Here is a 19,263-nt window from a genome sequence, read left to right as displayed (position 1 = left end):
AAAAAAAAATCATTTACCCAATTCCAAAGTCAAAACTATGTAACAAGTTACAAACGAATAAGTCTAGCTTTCATCCCTATTCTCTACTCTCTTTCCTCCCTCCTTTTCTATGAGTTTTTGGTTATTTTTCATTGCTTTTTTTTTACAATTACAAGTAGGTGTGTACATCAAGTCATATCCCACCCTCCTTTACTTACGCAAAATTGCTTGCTTTACATTTTGTTCTGCAGCTTTCAGTTTCTCTTACTGTGTCCTGGAGATTACTCTGTATGTATGCATGTCATTTTTTATAGGTATTCATTGTGTGTAGATACCATAGTTTATTCAACTGTCCCCTGATGATGGACTTTTGCATTCTTTACAATATTCTGTAAATATAAGTAATACTGCAATGCACATGTGGTTACACATATTTTCAAAGGTATATTTAGGACAGATCCCAAAAGTGGGATTTTGGGGTCAAAGGGTAAATGCATTTTTTGTTTCTTTTTTTTCTCTGGCTGGTTGATACAGAGATCAAACCCTGGTCCTTGGTGTTATAAGTGCCACGCTGTAACCAACTGAGCTATCCTGCCAGCCCTTGGTAAATGCATTTTGGTAGTTACTGATCAGTTTCCTTCCATTGGGTTCCATTTTGCATTTCCACCAGCAATGTATGAGATTGTTTCTATGTAGAACTAGCACTTTAACAATCAATTTTATCTTATTTTTCCTTCAATCTCAGTTTACTTTCAGCTTGTATTTTAGAGAATATAATTTGGGTTTCTGTAGTAGTCACAAGAGTGTGTGTACCATGAGAATTTAGTGACAGTTGTTCTTAGGTGGCGTGAAAATGGACTGCTCTGCTTTGAGCTTAGACTTTGTCAGTTTCCACTGTCCTGGGGGTTTCAGGGCAGAACTGAGAGAACAACAGATTTATTTGGGGAAATGGAGAGTTTTGCAGCTTCTCCTGATTTTGATATTAATTGGGTAACCTCAGTTAAATTGCTCAAAGTAATTCCAAAAGCATATTACAAAGAAATCTTTATTTTNCAGTTTACTTTCAGCTTGTATTTTAGAGAATATAATTTGGGTTTCTGTAGTAGTCACAAGAGTGTGTGTACCATGAGAATTTAGTGACAGTTGTTCTTAGGTGGCGTGAAAATGGACTGCTCTGCTTTGAGCTTAGACTTTGTCAGTTTCCACTGTCCTGGGGGTTTCAGGGCAGAACTGAGAGAACAACAGATTTATTTGGGGAAATGGAGAGTTTTGCAGCTTCTCCTGATTTTGATATTAATTGGGTAACCTCAGTTAAATTGCTCAAAGTAATTCCAAAAGCATATTACAAAGAAATCTTTATTTTTTAAAAACTATTTTTTCCTTGAATTTAAGATTCTATGTGTTTTAAGACCTATAATTTAATAACAGGTTTTATGGGGAAAACGCTACAATGAAAATATACATAGATTCTAAGGTGCTTTTGATTTCAGAGTTATTGAAGTGTAAAAAAATTAGGTTTCTTAGAATGAAGGAAATACTTTTAACCATGAATATATAGTAATTTCCTATATTACCATTTATTTGTTTCTGGCTTGGTCTTTTTTGACCTGCTTAGCCTCTGGAATATACATTACTCTTATTTCTCTATGTCTGCCCTTCTACCTTTCTGACCTATGGAGATATTTAAGAAGTAATTTTGTCTATTTTGCAAGGGATTTGTGGTATGAAAAAGCCAAACATTATAATGGCAATGGACACTTATTTTTGTGTTTAAAGATTCAAATTTGATGTCCTATTTTAGTGAACTGTTTTAAAGGCTTTGTCATGTACAGCAGTTATAGATTCACAGCAAACTTGAGAGGAAGGTACAGAGATCTAGACCCCTTCCCTCCACATGTGCACAGACTCTCCATTACCTGCATCCTTCCCCAGAAGTGGTCCACTTGTTACAATTGATGAACCTACACTGACACATCATCACCATCTAAAGTCCATATTTAGAGTTCACTGTTGGTGCTGGTCATTCTAGAGGTTTGCACAAATGTGTAATGAAATACATCCAGCATTATAAAAATAGAGTATTTTCACTGCCCTGAAAAGCCTCTGCACTTGCCATTTAAATATTAAAATTTGGTGTCCTATTTTAGTTAATTTTTGAAAATGTCTGAAGGGTGCCAAATTTATATAAATATTTATGTCTCTAAAATTCCCATAGTTCAAGCTTGAAACCATGGTTAAACTTTAATCATAGTGTATTAGGAATATTAACCCAATTTTGTGTTTAAAGTTTGAACAAATAGTTATTGAGTCATAAGTGCCTCATATTTCATCTGCTTCCAAGTCTCCTTGATAGCTATATTAGGATGGATTTGATTTGCACATTTTTATTCTGCAAACTTCCTGCATCTCATGTTTTTGAAAACCGCTTTATTGAGGCACACTTTATGTATCATAAAATTCATCCCATTCGTATTTGCAATTTAATATTTTTTGTAAGTTTACCAAGTGATGCAAATATCATAATAGATCAACTGCAGATCATTTTCTTTGTACGAGTAGGATCCCTCATGCCCATTCACAGTTAATCCCCATTCCCACCCCCAACCCCAGGCAACCCCTGTTCTACTTTCTGTCTCTACAGATTTGCCTTTTCTGGACATTTCCAGCAAATGGAATCATACAGTAATATGTGGTCTCTCGTGCCTGGCTTTCACTTAGCATAATGTTTTCAAGGTTCACTCATGTTTTAGCGTGTGTCAGTGGTTTGCTCCTTTTTATTATTAAACAGTATTCCATTGTATGAATATACCACACTATTTATTTATTAGGTGATGAAATTTAGGTTGTTTCCAGTTTTTGGTTATTATGAATAATGGTGCTATAAATATTTGCGTGCAAATTTTTGTGTGAGCATATGCTTTCACTTCTCTTGGGTAGATACCTAGAAGTGGAATTGCTGGGTTGTATGGTAATTATACATTTATAATTTTTAGAAACTGCCAAACTGTCTTCTGCATCTCATTTTAGCACTTTATTGTCAGAAGAAAAAGATAATATTTCTATCATTCATTCACTCATAAGACTCATTTGTGTATTCCACATGTATCAAACACCTACCTTGGATAGAAATTATATACGTATAATTGCATATTTTATATATTATATATATTTAATATATATGACACAATTATTTTCTTCATGGTACTCACAGTCTTTTGGAAAAGCAGACAGAAAGCCAGACAAGTAAATACAGTAAGAGAAGTACTATAAGGCAAGCCCACCTCTCGTTCTGGGGGCAAATGGGAGGGCACCTATTCCAGGCTAGGAGGAACAGAAAAACAGTTTTGGAGAAGGTTACACTTAAGGTGAATCCTAGAAATTCATCTAGGGGAGTGAGGTAGAAGGCACATTATAGTCCCTGGGAGCAGCAGGCAAACTGCCCTGCTCACTTTCTGAAACCCCTTTACTCTGATCAGCTTTACTTCTTTTAATAGCAATTATTGCGTACAACATGCCATGTAATTTATGTGTTTATATGTTGAGCTTATTATCTCTGTTTCGCTGGAGAGCAGAGATCTCTGATTTGCTACATATACTGTGCAGTGCCTTAGGTGAAAAAGGTGCCCTCTAAATGTTTGTTGAATAAATGGCTCTGTAAAGCCCTGCAGGTAAATGACAGCAGAGTGTTTAAGGTGATTCATGACATGAGAGAGATGATCAGCTTTACCTTCCCCCCCACTCAATGTTTTCACACAAATGTTTTAATGAAAGACTGGTCTATCCTACATATACTGTGCAGTGCCTTAGGTGAAAAAGGTGCCCTCTAAATGTTTGTTGAATAAATGGCTCTGTAAAGCCCTGCAGGTAAATGACAGCAGAGTGTTTAAGGTGATTCATGACATGAGAGAGATGATCAGCTTTACCTTCCCCCCCACTCAATGTTTTCACACAAATGTTTTAATGAAAGTGTGAATTTGTGTTGCCTAATGACAGCAACTGCACGTAACACTGCACTGAGATGAACAAAATCAGAGATTTTGGGAAAAGGGGATGAGCTGAATTGTGAGGAGGAAGAACTTTGAGATCATAGAACATCATACAACAAAGTGAAACGTATTGTGTTGCTTTAGAATTCAAGACTAGATTTGGTAAGACAGGTTGGCACAATGGCCAGAGGATGGCTTGATTTCGCTGACAAGAGAGTAAGCTTTTTGTTACATTAGGATTCAGAAGGAAGTTTGTGGGTGCCAATGCAAAACAAAGTCAGGTATATGCCTCTGGCTTTATTTTTTTTTGCTCAGGATTGCTTTGGCTACTCAGGGTCTTCTGTTATTCCATATGAATGTTAGGATTGTTTTTTTCTATTTCTGTGAAGGATGCCATTGGTATTTTGATGGGGATTGCATTGGATCTGTAGATCACTTCGGGTAGTGTGGACATTTCACAATGTTAATTCTTCCAATCCAAGAGCATGGAATGTCTTTCCATCTTTTTGTGTCCTCTTTAATTTCTTTCATCAGTGGTTTGTAGTTCTGATGGTAGAGATCTTTCACCTCCTTCTTTAAGTTTAATCCTATGTGGTTTTTTTTTTTCTTTTTTTTTTTGGCTATTGAAAGTGGGCTTACTTTCTTGATTGCTTTTTCTGCTAGTTCGTTGCTGGAGTACAAAAACACTACTGATTTGTGCATGTTGATTTTATGTCCTGCAACTTTACTGAAATCATTTATCAGCTTTAAGACTCTGTAGAGCCTTTAGTTTTTTCTGTAAATAGGATCATGCCATCTGCAAACAGGGATAGTTTGACTTCATCTTTTCTAATCTAGATGCCCTTTATTTCTTTCTCTTGCCTGATTGCTCAGGCTAGTACTTCCAATACTGTGTTAAATAAGAGTGGTAAGAGTGGGCAAGCAAGGACCATTTTGACATATCTGTGATTTTGAATACAGCTCGGCTGTCTTCACAATAATGAAAAAGTGCCTGTGCTTATAAAGGCAAGCTCTACTGGGAAAACACTAAGGTGTCTTCACTCAGCTTTGTTTGGGTTCCTATTTAAAGGAATCTCAATCACTTCTGTTATACAAAAAAGGAATCCACCCAAATATTTACAATTTATCTTTTACATTTATTTATTTTAAACAAATAAACAATATTAGTAAAAGCATATATAAATGTATTCATTTTTGTTGATTGATTTTTGTGTTGTTGACATGTGAGATGGGTTTCTTGTACTGAAAATAAATTGTCTAGAGACTAATCATGCCATAAGTTGGGTGTCGATTCTAATTCAGTTCCGCGGATGTATTGTTGTTCGTTTGTTTTTGGCTGAATAGGAAGCAGAGACATTGGAGAAGATGAAATCGTGGAATTAATAAGGGTTTGATCATAAAGGGCCTTTTATACTCTGCTAAGACACAGACTTTATCCAAGGGTAATTGAGAACCATGAGGTGTTTTCATTAGAAAAGTGACATGAAGATTATTTATAATGTAAAGATTTGCTGTTATGGTGATTTGGACACTAAATTGTATGAAAGGACAGAATTAGAGAGATGGAGAACATTTTAGGAGACTTTTACAGTAATTCAAGAGAAAGTTAATGGTGATCTGAAGGAGGTGGTAGGTAATGAATGGACTAGAGACCCGTGAAAAATGTGGCAACGATACAGCCTTTTTTTAGATGCATGGGTGCTCAGAAGGGGATGGAAACATCAGTGATGTCCCCCAGGTTTTCTGTTTTGGGCAACTGGATAGCAAATGGTATCATTCATTAAAGTTGAGAACACAGGATAAAGCGGAGTGTTTTATGAATAAGGTGATGAGTTTGGTTTTGGACTTGTCACTTTAAGGGAGCCCATGGAAGACCCATGTGAGTAGGTACACTGGGCAGTTGGAAATCTGGGACAGGAGAGAATCCAGGGTAGAACCCCAATTTGTAGTATAGATTATGGATGTGTGTACAATTAAAGCCATGGGAGTGTGTACAATCACCCTTGGAGAGTACTGGAATGAGGAGAGACTAGATCTGTGGACAGGACTCTGGGGAACCCTGACTTTTAAGAAGCAGACAGGAGGAGAAGACCCTATGAAAGAGAGGAGGAAGTAGTTAGAGGAAAAGGGGAGCAGGAATGGTGTATTGTCAGAAAAGCCAAGACAGAAAAGCATTTTAAGAGAGAGTGGGCTATAGTACCAGTTACTAGAATTCAATTAAGTGAGGACTAAAAAGGTTAGATGGGATTTGGCAACATGGAAGTCACTGGGATTCATGGTAACTACAGTTACCCTGGAACAGTAAGCATAGAAATGAATGACAGGAGAAAGTAGAAACAAATGGTGAGTCTAAATGATTCTTTTTCTTTCTGAATTAATTATGGGAATTTACATAAACGTACCTTAACCTAACATAGATTTATTGTTTTATTGAGATGAGAGTCACTTAAGATTAGCCATTTTAAAGTGAGTAATTCAGAGGCATTTAGTACATTCACAATGGCGTGTAACCATCTCCTTTGTCTAGTTCAAAAACACTTTCATGACACCAAAAAGAAACCCCATACCCACCGAGCAGATGCTCTGCACTCCCTTCTTCCCCTAACCTCTCGCAACTACCAGTCTGTGTTGTGTCTCTATGGATTTCCTATTCTGGATATTTTATAAATGAAATAACACAATACGTGAGCTTTTGTGTCTGGTTTCTTTCACTTAATCTAATGTTTTGAAGGTCCATGCACATAGCATGTATCAGTACTTCATTCTTTTTTTTTTTTTTTTTTTTTTTTTTGTCTTTTTTCCGTGTCCGGCAACGGATTGCAACCCTCAGTGTGGCCCCCGTACCGGACCGGGGACCGGCAACGGGATTGCAACCCTCGGTGCTGCTCCCGCGCCTCGCTCAGCCAGTGAGCGGGAACCGGTCTGTATGTGGGATCCGAACCCTCGGGCGGGAGCGCTGCCGCGCTTCCCAAGCAGTGCACTATCCAGTGCGCCACCGGGCCGGCCCAGTACTTCATTCTTTTTTTTATGGCTGAATAATATTCCATTGTATGGACATACCACAATTTGCTTACCCGTTCATCTGCTGAAGAGCATGTGGGCTGTTTTCAGCTTTTGGCTGTTGTGAAAAAGTGCTTCTGTGAACATGCAGGTACATGTATTTATTTGAGTACCTGTTTTCAATTCCTTTGGGTATATATCTAGAAGTGGAATTGATGGAATCTAACATACTCTTTCAAAACTATACCTTTATATAAAGCTAATTGAGAATATGTAGGAAGCACTGTGCATTGTATAACTAGTTGAGTTATACAGTCTATGTTCCTTGAATACTTTATATTCTCTTTGAGTAGATTGGTAAAACTACCATTCAGTAATTATTCAGCCCATCAAGAGATAAGTTGAATTATATATATATGTGAATTAGTATGTATTTACTCAGTATATACACACATATATGCATATATAATTTTATTTTATTATTTTTTATTTTAAATTATCAATATACAATACAGTTGATTTTCATGTCCCTTTACCAATTCCTCTTTCCCTCTTCCCTCTCTCCCTTCCCCCCGATCAACATCATATCTTTTCACTTGTCTTAACAAGTTAGAGGAACTGTTGTGATTGTTATGTCTTCTTCTGCCCACTCACATTTATTTGCTTGCGTATTTATTTATAGCTCACACAAATAAGTGAGAACATGTGGTATTTCTCTTTCTGTGCCTGGCTTATTTCACTTAACATAATTTTCTCTAAGTCCATTCATTTTGCTGTAATGGCAGTATTTCATTCTTTCTTATAGCAGAATAGTATTCCATTCTTTGGATATATCACAGTTTCCTTATCCACTCATCTGATGGTGCACATTTGGGCTGGTTCCAACTTTTGGCTATTGTGAATAGTGCTGCAATAAACATGGGGATACAGGTATCACTTCGGCATGATGATTTCCATTCCTCTGGGTATATACCCAGCAGTGGAAGAGCTGGGTCATATGGTAGGTCTATCTGTAATTGTTTGAGGAACCTCCATACTATTTTCCATAAAGGCTGCACCATGTTGCAGTCCCAGCAACAGTGTAGGAGGGTTCCTTTTTCTCCACAACCTTACCAGCATTTATCATTCTCAGTCTTTTGGATATTAGCCATCCTAACTGTAGTGAGATGGTATCTCAAAGTGGTTTTGATTTGCATTTCCCGCATGCTGAGTGATGTTGAGCATTTTTTCATGTGTCTGTTGGCCATTCATGTATCTTCCTTTGAGAAATGCCTATTTGACTCCTTTGCCCATTTTGTAATTTTTTTTTTGTTGTTGTTGTTGTAAAGTTGTTTGAGTTCCTTGTGTATTCTGGATATTAATCCTTTGTCAGATGTATATTTTGCAAATATTTTCTCCCTCTCTGTTGGTTGTCTTTTCACTCTGTTGATTGTTTCTTTTGCTGTGCAAAAGCTTTTTAGTTGATATAATCCCATTTGTTTATTTTTCCTTTTGTTGCCTGTGCTTTTGGGGTCCTATTCATGAAGTCTGTACCCAATCCTACTTCCTGGAGTGTTTCCTCTATATTTTCCTTAAGGAGTTTTAGTGTTTCAGGATGTATGTTTAATTCTTTAATCCATTTTGAGTTGATTTTGGTATATGGTGAAAGGTATCATTCTCCTACATATAAATTTCCAGTTTTCCCAGCACCATTTGGTGGACAGGCATCCTCTTCCCCAGTGTGTAAACTTGGTGCCTTTGTCAAAAATCAGATGGCCATAGGTGTATGGGTTGATTTCTGGATTCTCTATTCTATTCTATTCATCCATGGTCTGTTTTTATGCCAGTACCATGCTGTTTTGGTTATTATAGCTTTGCAGTATAGATTAAAGTCAGATAGTACTATGCCTCCGGCTTTATTTTTTTGCTCTCGATTGCTTTGGATATTCATGGTCTTTTGTTATTCCATATAAATGTGAGTATTGTTTTTTCCATTTCTGAGGAAAATGTCATTGGAATTTTGATGGGGATTGCATTGAATCTGTAGATCCCTTTGTGTAATTTGGACATTTTCACAATGTTAATTCTTCCAATCCAAGAGCATGTGATATCTTTCTGTCTTCTTACATCCTCTTTAATTTCTCTCAACAGTGATTTGTAGTTCCCATCATAGAGATTTTTCACATCCTCAGTTAACTGTATTCCTAAGTATTTTATTTTTCTGGTAACTATTGTAAATGCACTAGCTTTCTTGATTTCTTTTTTCCATTTTCACTGTTGGAGTATAGAAATGCTACTGATTTTTCTGTGTTGATTTTGTATCCTGCAACTTTTCTGAAATCATTTATCAACTCTAGGAGTTTTTTTTGTTGAGGCTTTAGGCTGTTCGATACATAGGCTCATAACATCTGCAGACAGGGATAGTTTGACTTTATGTTTTCCAGTCTGGATGCTCTTTATTTCCTTCTCTTTTCTGATTGCTCTGGCTAGTACTTTCAGCACTATGTTGAATAGGAGTGGTGAGAGTGGGCATCCTTGTCTATTTCCTGTTCTTAAAGGAAAAGCTTTCTGCTTTTCCCTGTTCAGGGTGATATTGGCAGTGGGCTTATCACATATAGCTTTATTTGTGTTGAGATACTTTCCATCTATACCAACTTATAGAAAGTCTTCATCATGAATGAATGTTGAATTTTGTCAAATGCTTTTCAGCATCTATGGAGATGATCATATGTTTTTTGTCATTGATTTTATTGATGTGGTGTATCACATTTATTGATTTGCATATGTTTAACCAACCTTGCATCTCTGGGATGAATCCCACTTGATCATGATGTATAATTTTGTGTATATGTTGCTGTATTCTGTTAGCTAGTATTTTACTGAGGATTTTTTGTATCTATGTTCATCAAGGATATTGGCTTGTAGTTTTCTTTTTTTGTTGTATCCTTGTCTGGTTTTGGTATTGGGTGATGTTTGTCTCATAGAATGAGTTTGGGAGAATTGCCTCTTTTTCAGTCTTTTGGAATAGTTTGTAGAGAATTGGTATCAATTTCTCTTTGAAGGTTTGGTAGAATTCTGCAGTGATTCCATCCAGTCTTGGGCTTTTCTTTTTTGGGAGCCTTCTGATAACAGCTTCAATCTCTTTTATTGTTATTGGTCTCTTCAGATTTTCTATATCTTCTTGGCTCAGTTTTGATAGTTTGTGTGTGTCCAGAAATTTATCCATTTCCTCCAGATTTTCAAGTTTGTTGGAATATAGTGTTTATAGTAGTCTCTAATGATTCCTTGTATTTCTGAGGTATCAGTTGTAATATCACCTTTTTCATTTCTAATTTTTTGTTATTTCGTTCTTCTCTCTTCTTTTTTTAGTTAGCCTTGCTAATGGTTTGTCAATTTTATCTATCTTTTCAAAAAACTAACTTTTTGTTTCATTGATCTTTTGTATCACTTTTTTGGGTTTCTATTTCATTTAGTTCTGCTCTGATCTTAATTATTTCTTTCCATCTACTAGTTCTGCTCTGATCTTAATTTTTTCTTTCCATCTGCCTAGTTTTGGTTTCGATTGTTCTTATTTTTCTAGTTCTTTAAGGTGGAAGTGTTAGGTTGTTTACTTGCCATCTTTCCATTCTTCTGAAGCAAGCACTTAATGTGATAAATTTCCCCCTTAGTACTGCTTTTACAGTATCTCACAGGTTTTGGTATGATACATCATTATTTTCATGAATTTCAATGAATTTTTTGATTTCCTGTTTAATTTCTTCTTAGACCCATTTGTCATTAAGTAGAATGTTGTTTAATTTCCATGTGTTTGTATAGTTTCCAGAGTTTCATTTGTTATTGATTTCTAATTTTCATCCATTGTTATCTGAAAAAATACATGGAATAATCCTAATTTTTTTGAATTTGTTGAGACTTGCTTTGTGACTTAACATGTGGTCTATCCTGGAGAATGTTCCATGTGCTGATGAGAATAATGAATATTCTGAGTGTTTTGAATTTGTTGAGACTTGCTTTGTGACTTAACATGTGGTCTATCCTGGAGAATGTTCCATGTGCTGATGAGAATAATGAATATTCTGAGGTTATTGGATGCAATATTCTGTATTTATCTGTCAAGTCCAATTGTTCTAAAAAGTTGTTTAGATCTTGTGTTTTTCTGTTGATCTTTGCCTGGATGATCTGTCCAATGTTGAGAGGATGCAATATTCTGTATTTATCTGTCAAGTCCAATTGTTCTAAAGAGTTGTTTAGATCTTGTGTTTTTCTGTTGATCTTTGCCTGGATGATCTGTCCAATGTTGAGAGTGGGGTGTTCAGGTCCCCTGCTATTATGGTATTAGTGTCTATTTCCTTCTTTAGGTCTAATAGTGTTTGCTTTATAAATATGGCTGCTTCAATGTTGGGTGCATATATATTTATGATTGTTATGTCTTCTTGATGAATAGATCCTTTTTATCATTATATAGTGGCCTTCTTTATCTCTTTTTGTGGTTTTTGGTATAAAGTCTATTTTATCTGATATAAGAATAGCTACTCCAGCTCATTTTTAATTTCTATTTGCATTGTATATCTTTTTCTGTCCTTTCACTCTTAGTCTATGTGTGGTTTTACAGTTGAGGTGAGTGTCTCGAAGGCAGCCTATTGTTGGGTCCATCTTTTTAATATAGTCAGTCAGTCTTCGTGTTTTGAGTGGGGAATTTAATCTTTTTACATTAAGAGTTATTATTGAAAGGTATTGATTTACTGCTGTCATTTTATTGATTTTTGTTTGAATGTCTTAACTATCTTTTGTTTCTTTCTTTCCGATTTACTTTTTGCCTTTTGTGTTTGTTGGTTTCTTGGGATGGTAAATAAACTTTTTTTCTCTTTATTGTTAGCATTTTTGTTTTACTGATGGGATTTATTCTTTCTTGAGTATTCATGGCAGTGATGGTTGTTTTTCATGTACCAAATATAGTACTCCCTTGAGAATTTCTTGTAAGGCTGGTCGGGTGGTAGTGAACTTCTGCACTTCTTGTTTGTCTGAGAAATAAACTATTTCTCCTTCATTTCAGGATAGTCTTGCTGGGTAAAGTATTCTTGTCTGGCAATTTTTGTTTTTTAGTATTTTGAATATATAATCCCATCCTTTTTTGGCTTTTAGGGTTTCTGATGAAAAGTCTGATGTTAGTCTGATTTCAGCTCCCTTATAAGTGGCTTGCTGCTTCTCTCTTGCAGCTTTTAAGATTCTCTCTGTCTCTGAATTTTGCCAATTTGACTATAACATGTCTTGAAGAGGACCTTTTTTGGTGAATATGTTTGGGGATCTTTGAGCCTCCTGAATTTGAAGATCTGTGTCTTTCCCTATACCTGGGAAGTTTTCTGCTATTATTTCATTGAATATATTTTCAATGCCATTTCCTTTTTCCTCCCGTTTTGGCATACCCGTGATTTGGATATTTGAGTGCTTAAGGTTGTCTGTTATCTCTCTTAGATTTTTCTCAAAATTTTTTCTTTTTTTTTTTGACACCTGTGTTATTCTGAACAGACTGTCTTCAGGGTCAGAAATTCTCTCTTCTGCTAGTTCTAGCCTGCTAATTATACTTTCTGTTGTGTTTTTTATTTCATTGAATGAATTCTTCAGCTCCACAAGCTCTGTTAAACATTCTTTTTCAGGGCATTGATTTCTTTGTACATTTCTTCTTTCAGGTCCTGTATACTTTTCCTCATTTCATTGTGTTGTCTAATTGAGTTTTCTTGTATCTCATTTAGTTTCCTTAGAATTATTGCTCGAAATTCTTTGTCATTCATTTCAAGGACTTACTGTTCTATAGGATCTAGAACTTAAGAGTTATTATTTCCTTTGGTGGTGTTGTACTTTCTTGGTTTTTTCATATTTCTGTTATCTTTCTTTGGTGTCTAGTCATTGTGGCAGAGGGTTTCACAGTCCACTCATTCCACCCTGGTATCTAACCTGAATCTTGCCGGAACTGCCAATTTGGCAAGATTGCCATTTCAGTGCAGCTTCCTTGGGGCCTGTGGGCCAGGAGGCTTTCAGGTCTCTCTGGGTGGCGGGGACTCACCTGGGCTGGGATTCCCATGGGTGGTGGCTGCTGGTTCCGGTGTGGCTGGCTCAGGGCCTGTGGGCCCCATGGCTCTTAATGACACACAGATTTTAGTATCAGTACCTTGGCTGCCACTTCGCTGTTCTGCATATATAATTTTAAAAGAAGGAAGTACTCATTAGAATTGAATTTTGAGTGTTATAAGAAGGCAGTGTTTCAGGTGAAGAATTTGGATAAATCAAGCCATGTAGGAGAGAGAAGATGGGCATGGTGTTGGATGTGTCACAGTTTAATTTTTCTGAAGAAAAGAGTGTAGGTTACACTCTAGTTGGCAATAAAGGAAAGTGACACAGAACAATAAAGTCAACTAAGAGCAACCATGACGCTAATTTAATAGAAAGGTGACTTATAAAAATAAGATTATATGTTCAAAATCAATTTTTATTCATTTCCCAATAATCACTGACTCATTTATGTTTAATCTCATGGACTGTATTTCTCTACTCAGAGACACCAGCGTAGATGAAAGGAGATTTGAGTTCTATCTGTGGTGAACAATCTAGCTTCCTCATGGCTTAGTCAAACTTCATTTATAAAATACAGATTAATGATTTCTTAGAGAGGTGGGACAATGATTATGTTTCCTACAATATTTTGGGTGATTTAATGCAACATTCATGCTATATCTTCAAAACTGTCATTTTCTTCTCCAGTCTTCCCTTTGTAAAAAGAATTCCCAGAAATTGATTATGGAGCTGAGATTCTACAAGATGTGGCTCTGTGATTTCACCCCCAAGGCACTGCCTACAGATGTGGGAGAGGATATATTGCTTGTCGAGTGTCTGTTAAGTGTATATTTATTTGAGGTCATTTAAGTCATAACAGCCAATAAGTGGGTGATCCATGATAGGGATGTGCATTTGCTGACTCCAGAGTCAGGGCTCCATCTACCCTATCAAGAATGCTAATGAGGTTTCCTCTCCCATGCTCGCAGCTTACTAAAGCAGTGGGATGAGAAGGATGCTGAGGATGCCTGTGGGCTCAGCAGGAGGCAGGACCCTGATGGGTTAGCTCTCTTTTCCACAAAGACAGGAAGGGGTGGGGGCAGGATCTATGCCTGCCATATATTTACCATCTCTAAGCTGTGTCATGTTACTTCTCACGGAGAGATTCTGACTGATTTATCAGGAGAATATTAATTTCTCTTATAAACAGTGTGTATGGGATAAGTCAATATTAATTACTGCTGATGCAGGGAGGTTTCTTTTGATTCTACCTCATTTCATTTAGACCATCTCTATCCATGTATATGATCTCAATAAACTAATCCCTGGGTTGATGCATTTATTCCTATTTGTGGTATGTATTTTTTTCAGGCAGAGAAAGCTGATGGATTTGTCAACCTGCCTGATTTCACTGTGGAAAGAGCATCTGAATGCAAGAAAAAGCAGTAAGTTGTCTCTCATCCTCCACAGAACTCTGAGCCAGGGTAATAGCCCTTCATAATGTTCATTGAGTGATGAAGTGATTTGCAAGTGAGGGAAGATAACACTAAAAAGCCTGAGACTTTTGTGCATTATGGATTGGCACCCTAAATAGTAATGGAAGCATTTAATCTTTTGTTTTCTGGAATTTCATTTTGTGGAGCAGATGGATTAAAAAACCCATGTGAAGCCTTGGCATGGAATATTGTTGTTGACTGTGTCTGTGATGGAATAAAAAATAATCTCCCATCCAGGACTTGTGGGGAGGTCAGATGTCAAGGTTTTGTCCTTTAACTATTTTACAAATAGTTAAATAGGACTCACCTCAGTTGCAGATACAATGGCAAGACCAGTTTCTCTTTTTTAGTTCATGGAACTGTTAGCATCATCCTTGAAATTGAATTCTCGGAGCTGTTTTAAGTCTGGGGATTGTACCCCTATATAACTTAAGTGAAAAAGATTTGACAGCCAACAAGGACCAAAGAAGTTACTCATTGTCCTTGTTTTATGAGAAGGAAACAGCCCAGAGAGTCTATGACCTGCCTGCAGCTCACGGGAGAGCTGGCTCTAAGCCCCGGTATCCAGACACCCAGTCAAGAGCTCTTCCCATAAGAGCATCCTGCTGTATTCTGCATGTGTCTTTTTACACCTTTTTCTTATTCTTCTTCTACCTTTGACATCTTTTCCAGTCTTATCAGAAAGGGACACTTCCCTATTGACCTATGATACTAGTTGCAGCAATTGATTAGTTGTTTTCTTCTAATAAAATTAATAAGCTGGTGTTAGTTTTGAGTCTTTGCCATTGTGGTGTAGCTGTTCATGTCCAGTGATGAATGGGTTGTATTGGTTCTTGTGGTTTCTGATTTGTTGTTTCCAAAACCCTGGCCTGTACTGCAGGACTTCGGGGATAAATGGTAAAGTGGAAGCACTTTATTGTTTCTTATCTTCAGTGTTTTGCAAATTTTTTTAAAGCTAAAATCTACCTTATATTTTCTGTTACATAAAGAATGCCTTGGATCAGATTTTTGATGTGTTGTCAGTGTGGACATTCCATACCTGATTATTTTTCTATAAACAAAATTTTTCTGTATATTTGATTGAATTTAAATAAAAACTTTGCTTGAAGAAGTTGATCTGAATATTTTGAAGAGATATCTCTATCGGTCTAAATTTGAATTTATTGTATCTTTATAGCAAAAAGTTAGCAACTGAAAAAAAAATATATATGCCCATGTGTTTTAAATGAAAACTATTGACCAGCTAAGACTCAGTCCTGCTCTGAATGTTTCAACATGATAAATTGACCGTCAGCTTCCTACATGAAATGGGGATTAGAAATAGATGTTTAATATGACTAAATTCTTTTGGAAAATTTACAAAGAAAGCAGATGAACTTATAATGATTATATTTGACTGATCTAATTTTAGACCCGTTGATGAATACGGACACTAATTTTTTATGTGTTTGTGCTTTTCTCCCTTCAAGTGCTTTTAAGATCAACCATCCACAGATCAAGACTTTTTATTTTGCAGCTGAGAATGGGCAGGAAATGAATGCGTAAGTAGAGGAAATCGCTAAATCCAGTCCCTCTGGGAGTAGACTTACTTTGGTCAGGTATTGGAATTTTAAGCGCATATTCATATCGATTCCTATTTTATTTGTTTCTATTACTTTAATGATCATTTTCTTTAGCAGTTATAAAGTCTTCTTGCTGGCTTCCCTAGTAATTGGAAACATTTTGGAGAACATATATGTCAAAATGGCAATTTTAGGCAGAAGTTGTAAGATTCTTCTGAGGGAATCACTAAGTTGAGCAAGGAGTAGGCAGAAGTCATTATAAGAAAATGTTAAAATGAGAATCAGCATCACAAATAGAAATTGAAAGTATTATGTAACTAATCTCGCAGCTTTCAGAATTCTACATGCAAAATATCTCTTCAGCATTTAATATGTGCTTTGTGATTATCATGATGATTCATGTATTTATTACCTCTCCTCGTATCATCCTGAACATTTTGTAAAATGTGCTTGCTCAGAGCATATCTAACTTAACATTTTATACCCCTAGCTCCACGTTCTGTTTGCTCTGTTTAAATAAGTGGGCTATATGTATATATGTAGAGTCTCACCTGCCATGCTTCTTCCCTACTGGTTTAGATTATGGTGTGAGCACGACTGTTATTTGAATGACGCTGTATTTGAGGTGCTGACTTGAGGCATCAGATAGTATCTGTTTAATTCAAGCCCCATTCTTAGTATCTCTCATTACCTTCACATAACCAATTAAAAATATGTTATGGAACACCTACCACATGCCTCATTGCACCAGATGCTGGGCCGTAGCAGTAAAAAATACAGACATAAGCCCTCCATTCATAAACTTCATGGCTTAATCTAGTTTATTTGCACATAATGATTTCCCTGTCTGTCTGCCCTATACAATTTCTCTTTGCCCTCTTGCTCTAGAAGCTTAAAGAAAAGGGGCAGCTGCCTTCCACCAAACATGGACACACATGCACTTGCATACACATACACATGCACACACACACATGAACTCAGCTTCTTACAGGAGATCTTGTCAGCAGCCCCGTCTAGCTGGAAATACTCTCGTCTGTCCCCTACACTCATCTCCCCACCACAACCCTTGTTAAAGTTTGTTACCACAAGGATGGCTTGTTACTGCAGAAAGTTAGGAAACTCTGAGTTAGAAATACCAAAGCAAGGATTTGACAATTGAATGTTCCAGACAAGTCTTTGATTGACTTAGACAAAGACAGAAGGTGTTTCTACCCTCTTTCTGATTTTAGCTTTTTTCCTGAAACATTTTGCAAAATGTCTTTGCTCATGCATTTGAGAAAAATGAGTAGATACACAGAAGGAGAGGATTTTAAAAAGCTCCTTACTTATCACTTTCTTTGCAGTGGGAAGTAAATCCCGTTGATTGGCAAGCCCTTGCTCTGGAGCCAGCATAAGGGCTTGCCCAGCAGTACTTGGTGCCCTGGGATAGTGGCCATCAGCTTGCAGCTCATTTATCACTTCCTCCCTGATGGCCTATTCTGGTCTTTAATGACCGTGCAGCAGAGCTGTCTGCCACCGCCTCCCCAGAAGCCCTCTGCTGTCCCTGGCCTCTCCTCTCTCATAGCACCTTGTATCTCCAATGGCTTCCTTCCCATCAACGTCCCACTCCTCCTGTGGCAGATCCTTTCAAAGTAGCTGTCTTCTCTCTGGCAAGGGGGAGTGAGACTGAACTGACCAGAGAAATAATCACTTCTAGGTGTTTTGTTACATAGTGAATTTCTCCTCCTGCACTGTAAAATACATTTTTAAACCAATAAAAGTGTGACACGCTTTGATGGTTATCTGAATCCATTGTATTTCAGGCAGATTTTCTCTCCAAATCATACATTGCAGTTAATTAGTTTCTTGCTTCTCTTTCTCCCAACCTCCCCAGTTTTTGTTTATATTTCCAGTCCATTTATCTTCAGTTTTTGTATTCTCTTTTTGCAGATACCTGCCTAATGCCAAGTGGAGTTCTATGAGTGTTAGCTGTAGATATGATATGTGTGTTCTCTACTCTGTTGGCTGCTGAATCAAAGCCTTTCACAGTATTCAAAGCCAATATCTTATTTCCTATCTATGCTGTTAAGATCTGTTAATTTTACTTGAAATTCTATTAGTGTTTATCTTTCCACCTTACAAACAAGATATAAATTGAAATTTAAACTTAACGTGTCTTGACTCATGGTTTTGAATCTCTCAAGTGAGCTTTATACTTGAAAGTTGTCCATCTGGTAAATGGCCCTTTTTGTCTGTGCCTGAATATATATCATACTTTCTTATGTCTGTAATGTCATCATTTAGTCTTATTCTAAGGATGAAGTTTCTAATTGCAAACCAAGCAACCTCTCCCTTCTCCCACAAGATTATGCGTATGCTATTTAGAGATTTATTTTGCAATAACACCGAAAGAGCTTCCTTTCTTACTGATGTGGCCCATTTAAACCAGTAAATAATGCGTTTGGGTATCACTTGGTGAGATGCAGAGGTGTGGGGAGGGAGGGATGGCATTTGGAGTGACGAGTTCTGTTTTAGAAGTTTGCCTCCTTGGGTAACTGCATTTCTGGATGGTGACATTTCTCCCAGGGACGATAAAAGGAAAGGTAATTAAGTTTAATAGAAAGTATGCATGTTCTGTGGTGAAACCCAGTTTAAAAGTACAGGGGTAAGTAATTAAGGGTAATGAAGGAGGTGATTTCTAAGCAAAGTCAGTAGCTGCCTTTCTCAGGCAGTGTTTGTGGGAAGAATGCTCTTATTTCGTGTGTCAACTTCTTGACATTTGTTCTCCTCCAACACATGCTCACATCAAGTTAATATACAACAAACTCCCAGGAAACATCTGTCATCTTCTTTTCTGTAAACACAACTTCTTTGTGCATCCATTTATTTATCCACCAATAGAAGTTTTCCTACTGCATGATGTTTAAGAAAAAGTTCTTAGCAAAGGAGGTGCTCTAAGCCTGTGGGTGCTAGAAAGAAACAGTCAAGTGAGATTCTAAACAATCACCCGTTTTTCACAGCTAGAAACTTACGGTGGCAATGAAAAGGACATGAGTTTGGGGAAAGGGCTGAGAAGAGTTTTTTCTTTATTGTCAATTCTCTTCCATTTTGCTGTATTTCCATATTTTGAAAAGGAGCTTAGAAATGACTTTTCTTGTCTCAAGCACTCTCAATTCAAAATGATTGTTTGTCTTTATTTAATTTTTTTTTTTTTTTTTTTTTTTGCCTTTTTCA

The 19,263-nt window shown here is 36.8% G+C and overlaps 1 protein-coding gene across 1 annotated transcript in view; it reads left to right on the top strand.

The window, feature by feature from the left end:
- IPCEF1 (interaction protein for cytohesin exchange factors 1) overlaps positions 1–19,263 on the top strand; it is a 53,273-nt gene that overhangs the window by 14,777 nt on the left and 19,233 nt on the right. The window contains exons 3-4 of the mRNA XM_008566431.1: positions 14,364–14,437; positions 15,958–16,029. Of these exons, the coding sequence (XP_008564653.1) occupies positions 14,364–14,437; positions 15,958–16,029 (146 nt within the window). The remainder of the gene's footprint in view (positions 1–14,363; positions 14,438–15,957; positions 16,030–19,263) is intronic.

The sequence above is a fragment of the Galeopterus variegatus genome, unplaced genomic scaffold, assembly GCF_000696425.1.
Source record: "Galeopterus variegatus unplaced genomic scaffold, G_variegatus-3.0.2 Scaffold241, whole genome shotgun sequence".
NCBI lineage: Eukaryota > Metazoa > Chordata > Mammalia > Dermoptera > Cynocephalidae > Galeopterus > Galeopterus variegatus.
Note: the sequence above shows the minus strand (reverse complement) of the source record. Positions and strands in the feature narration are given on the sequence as shown.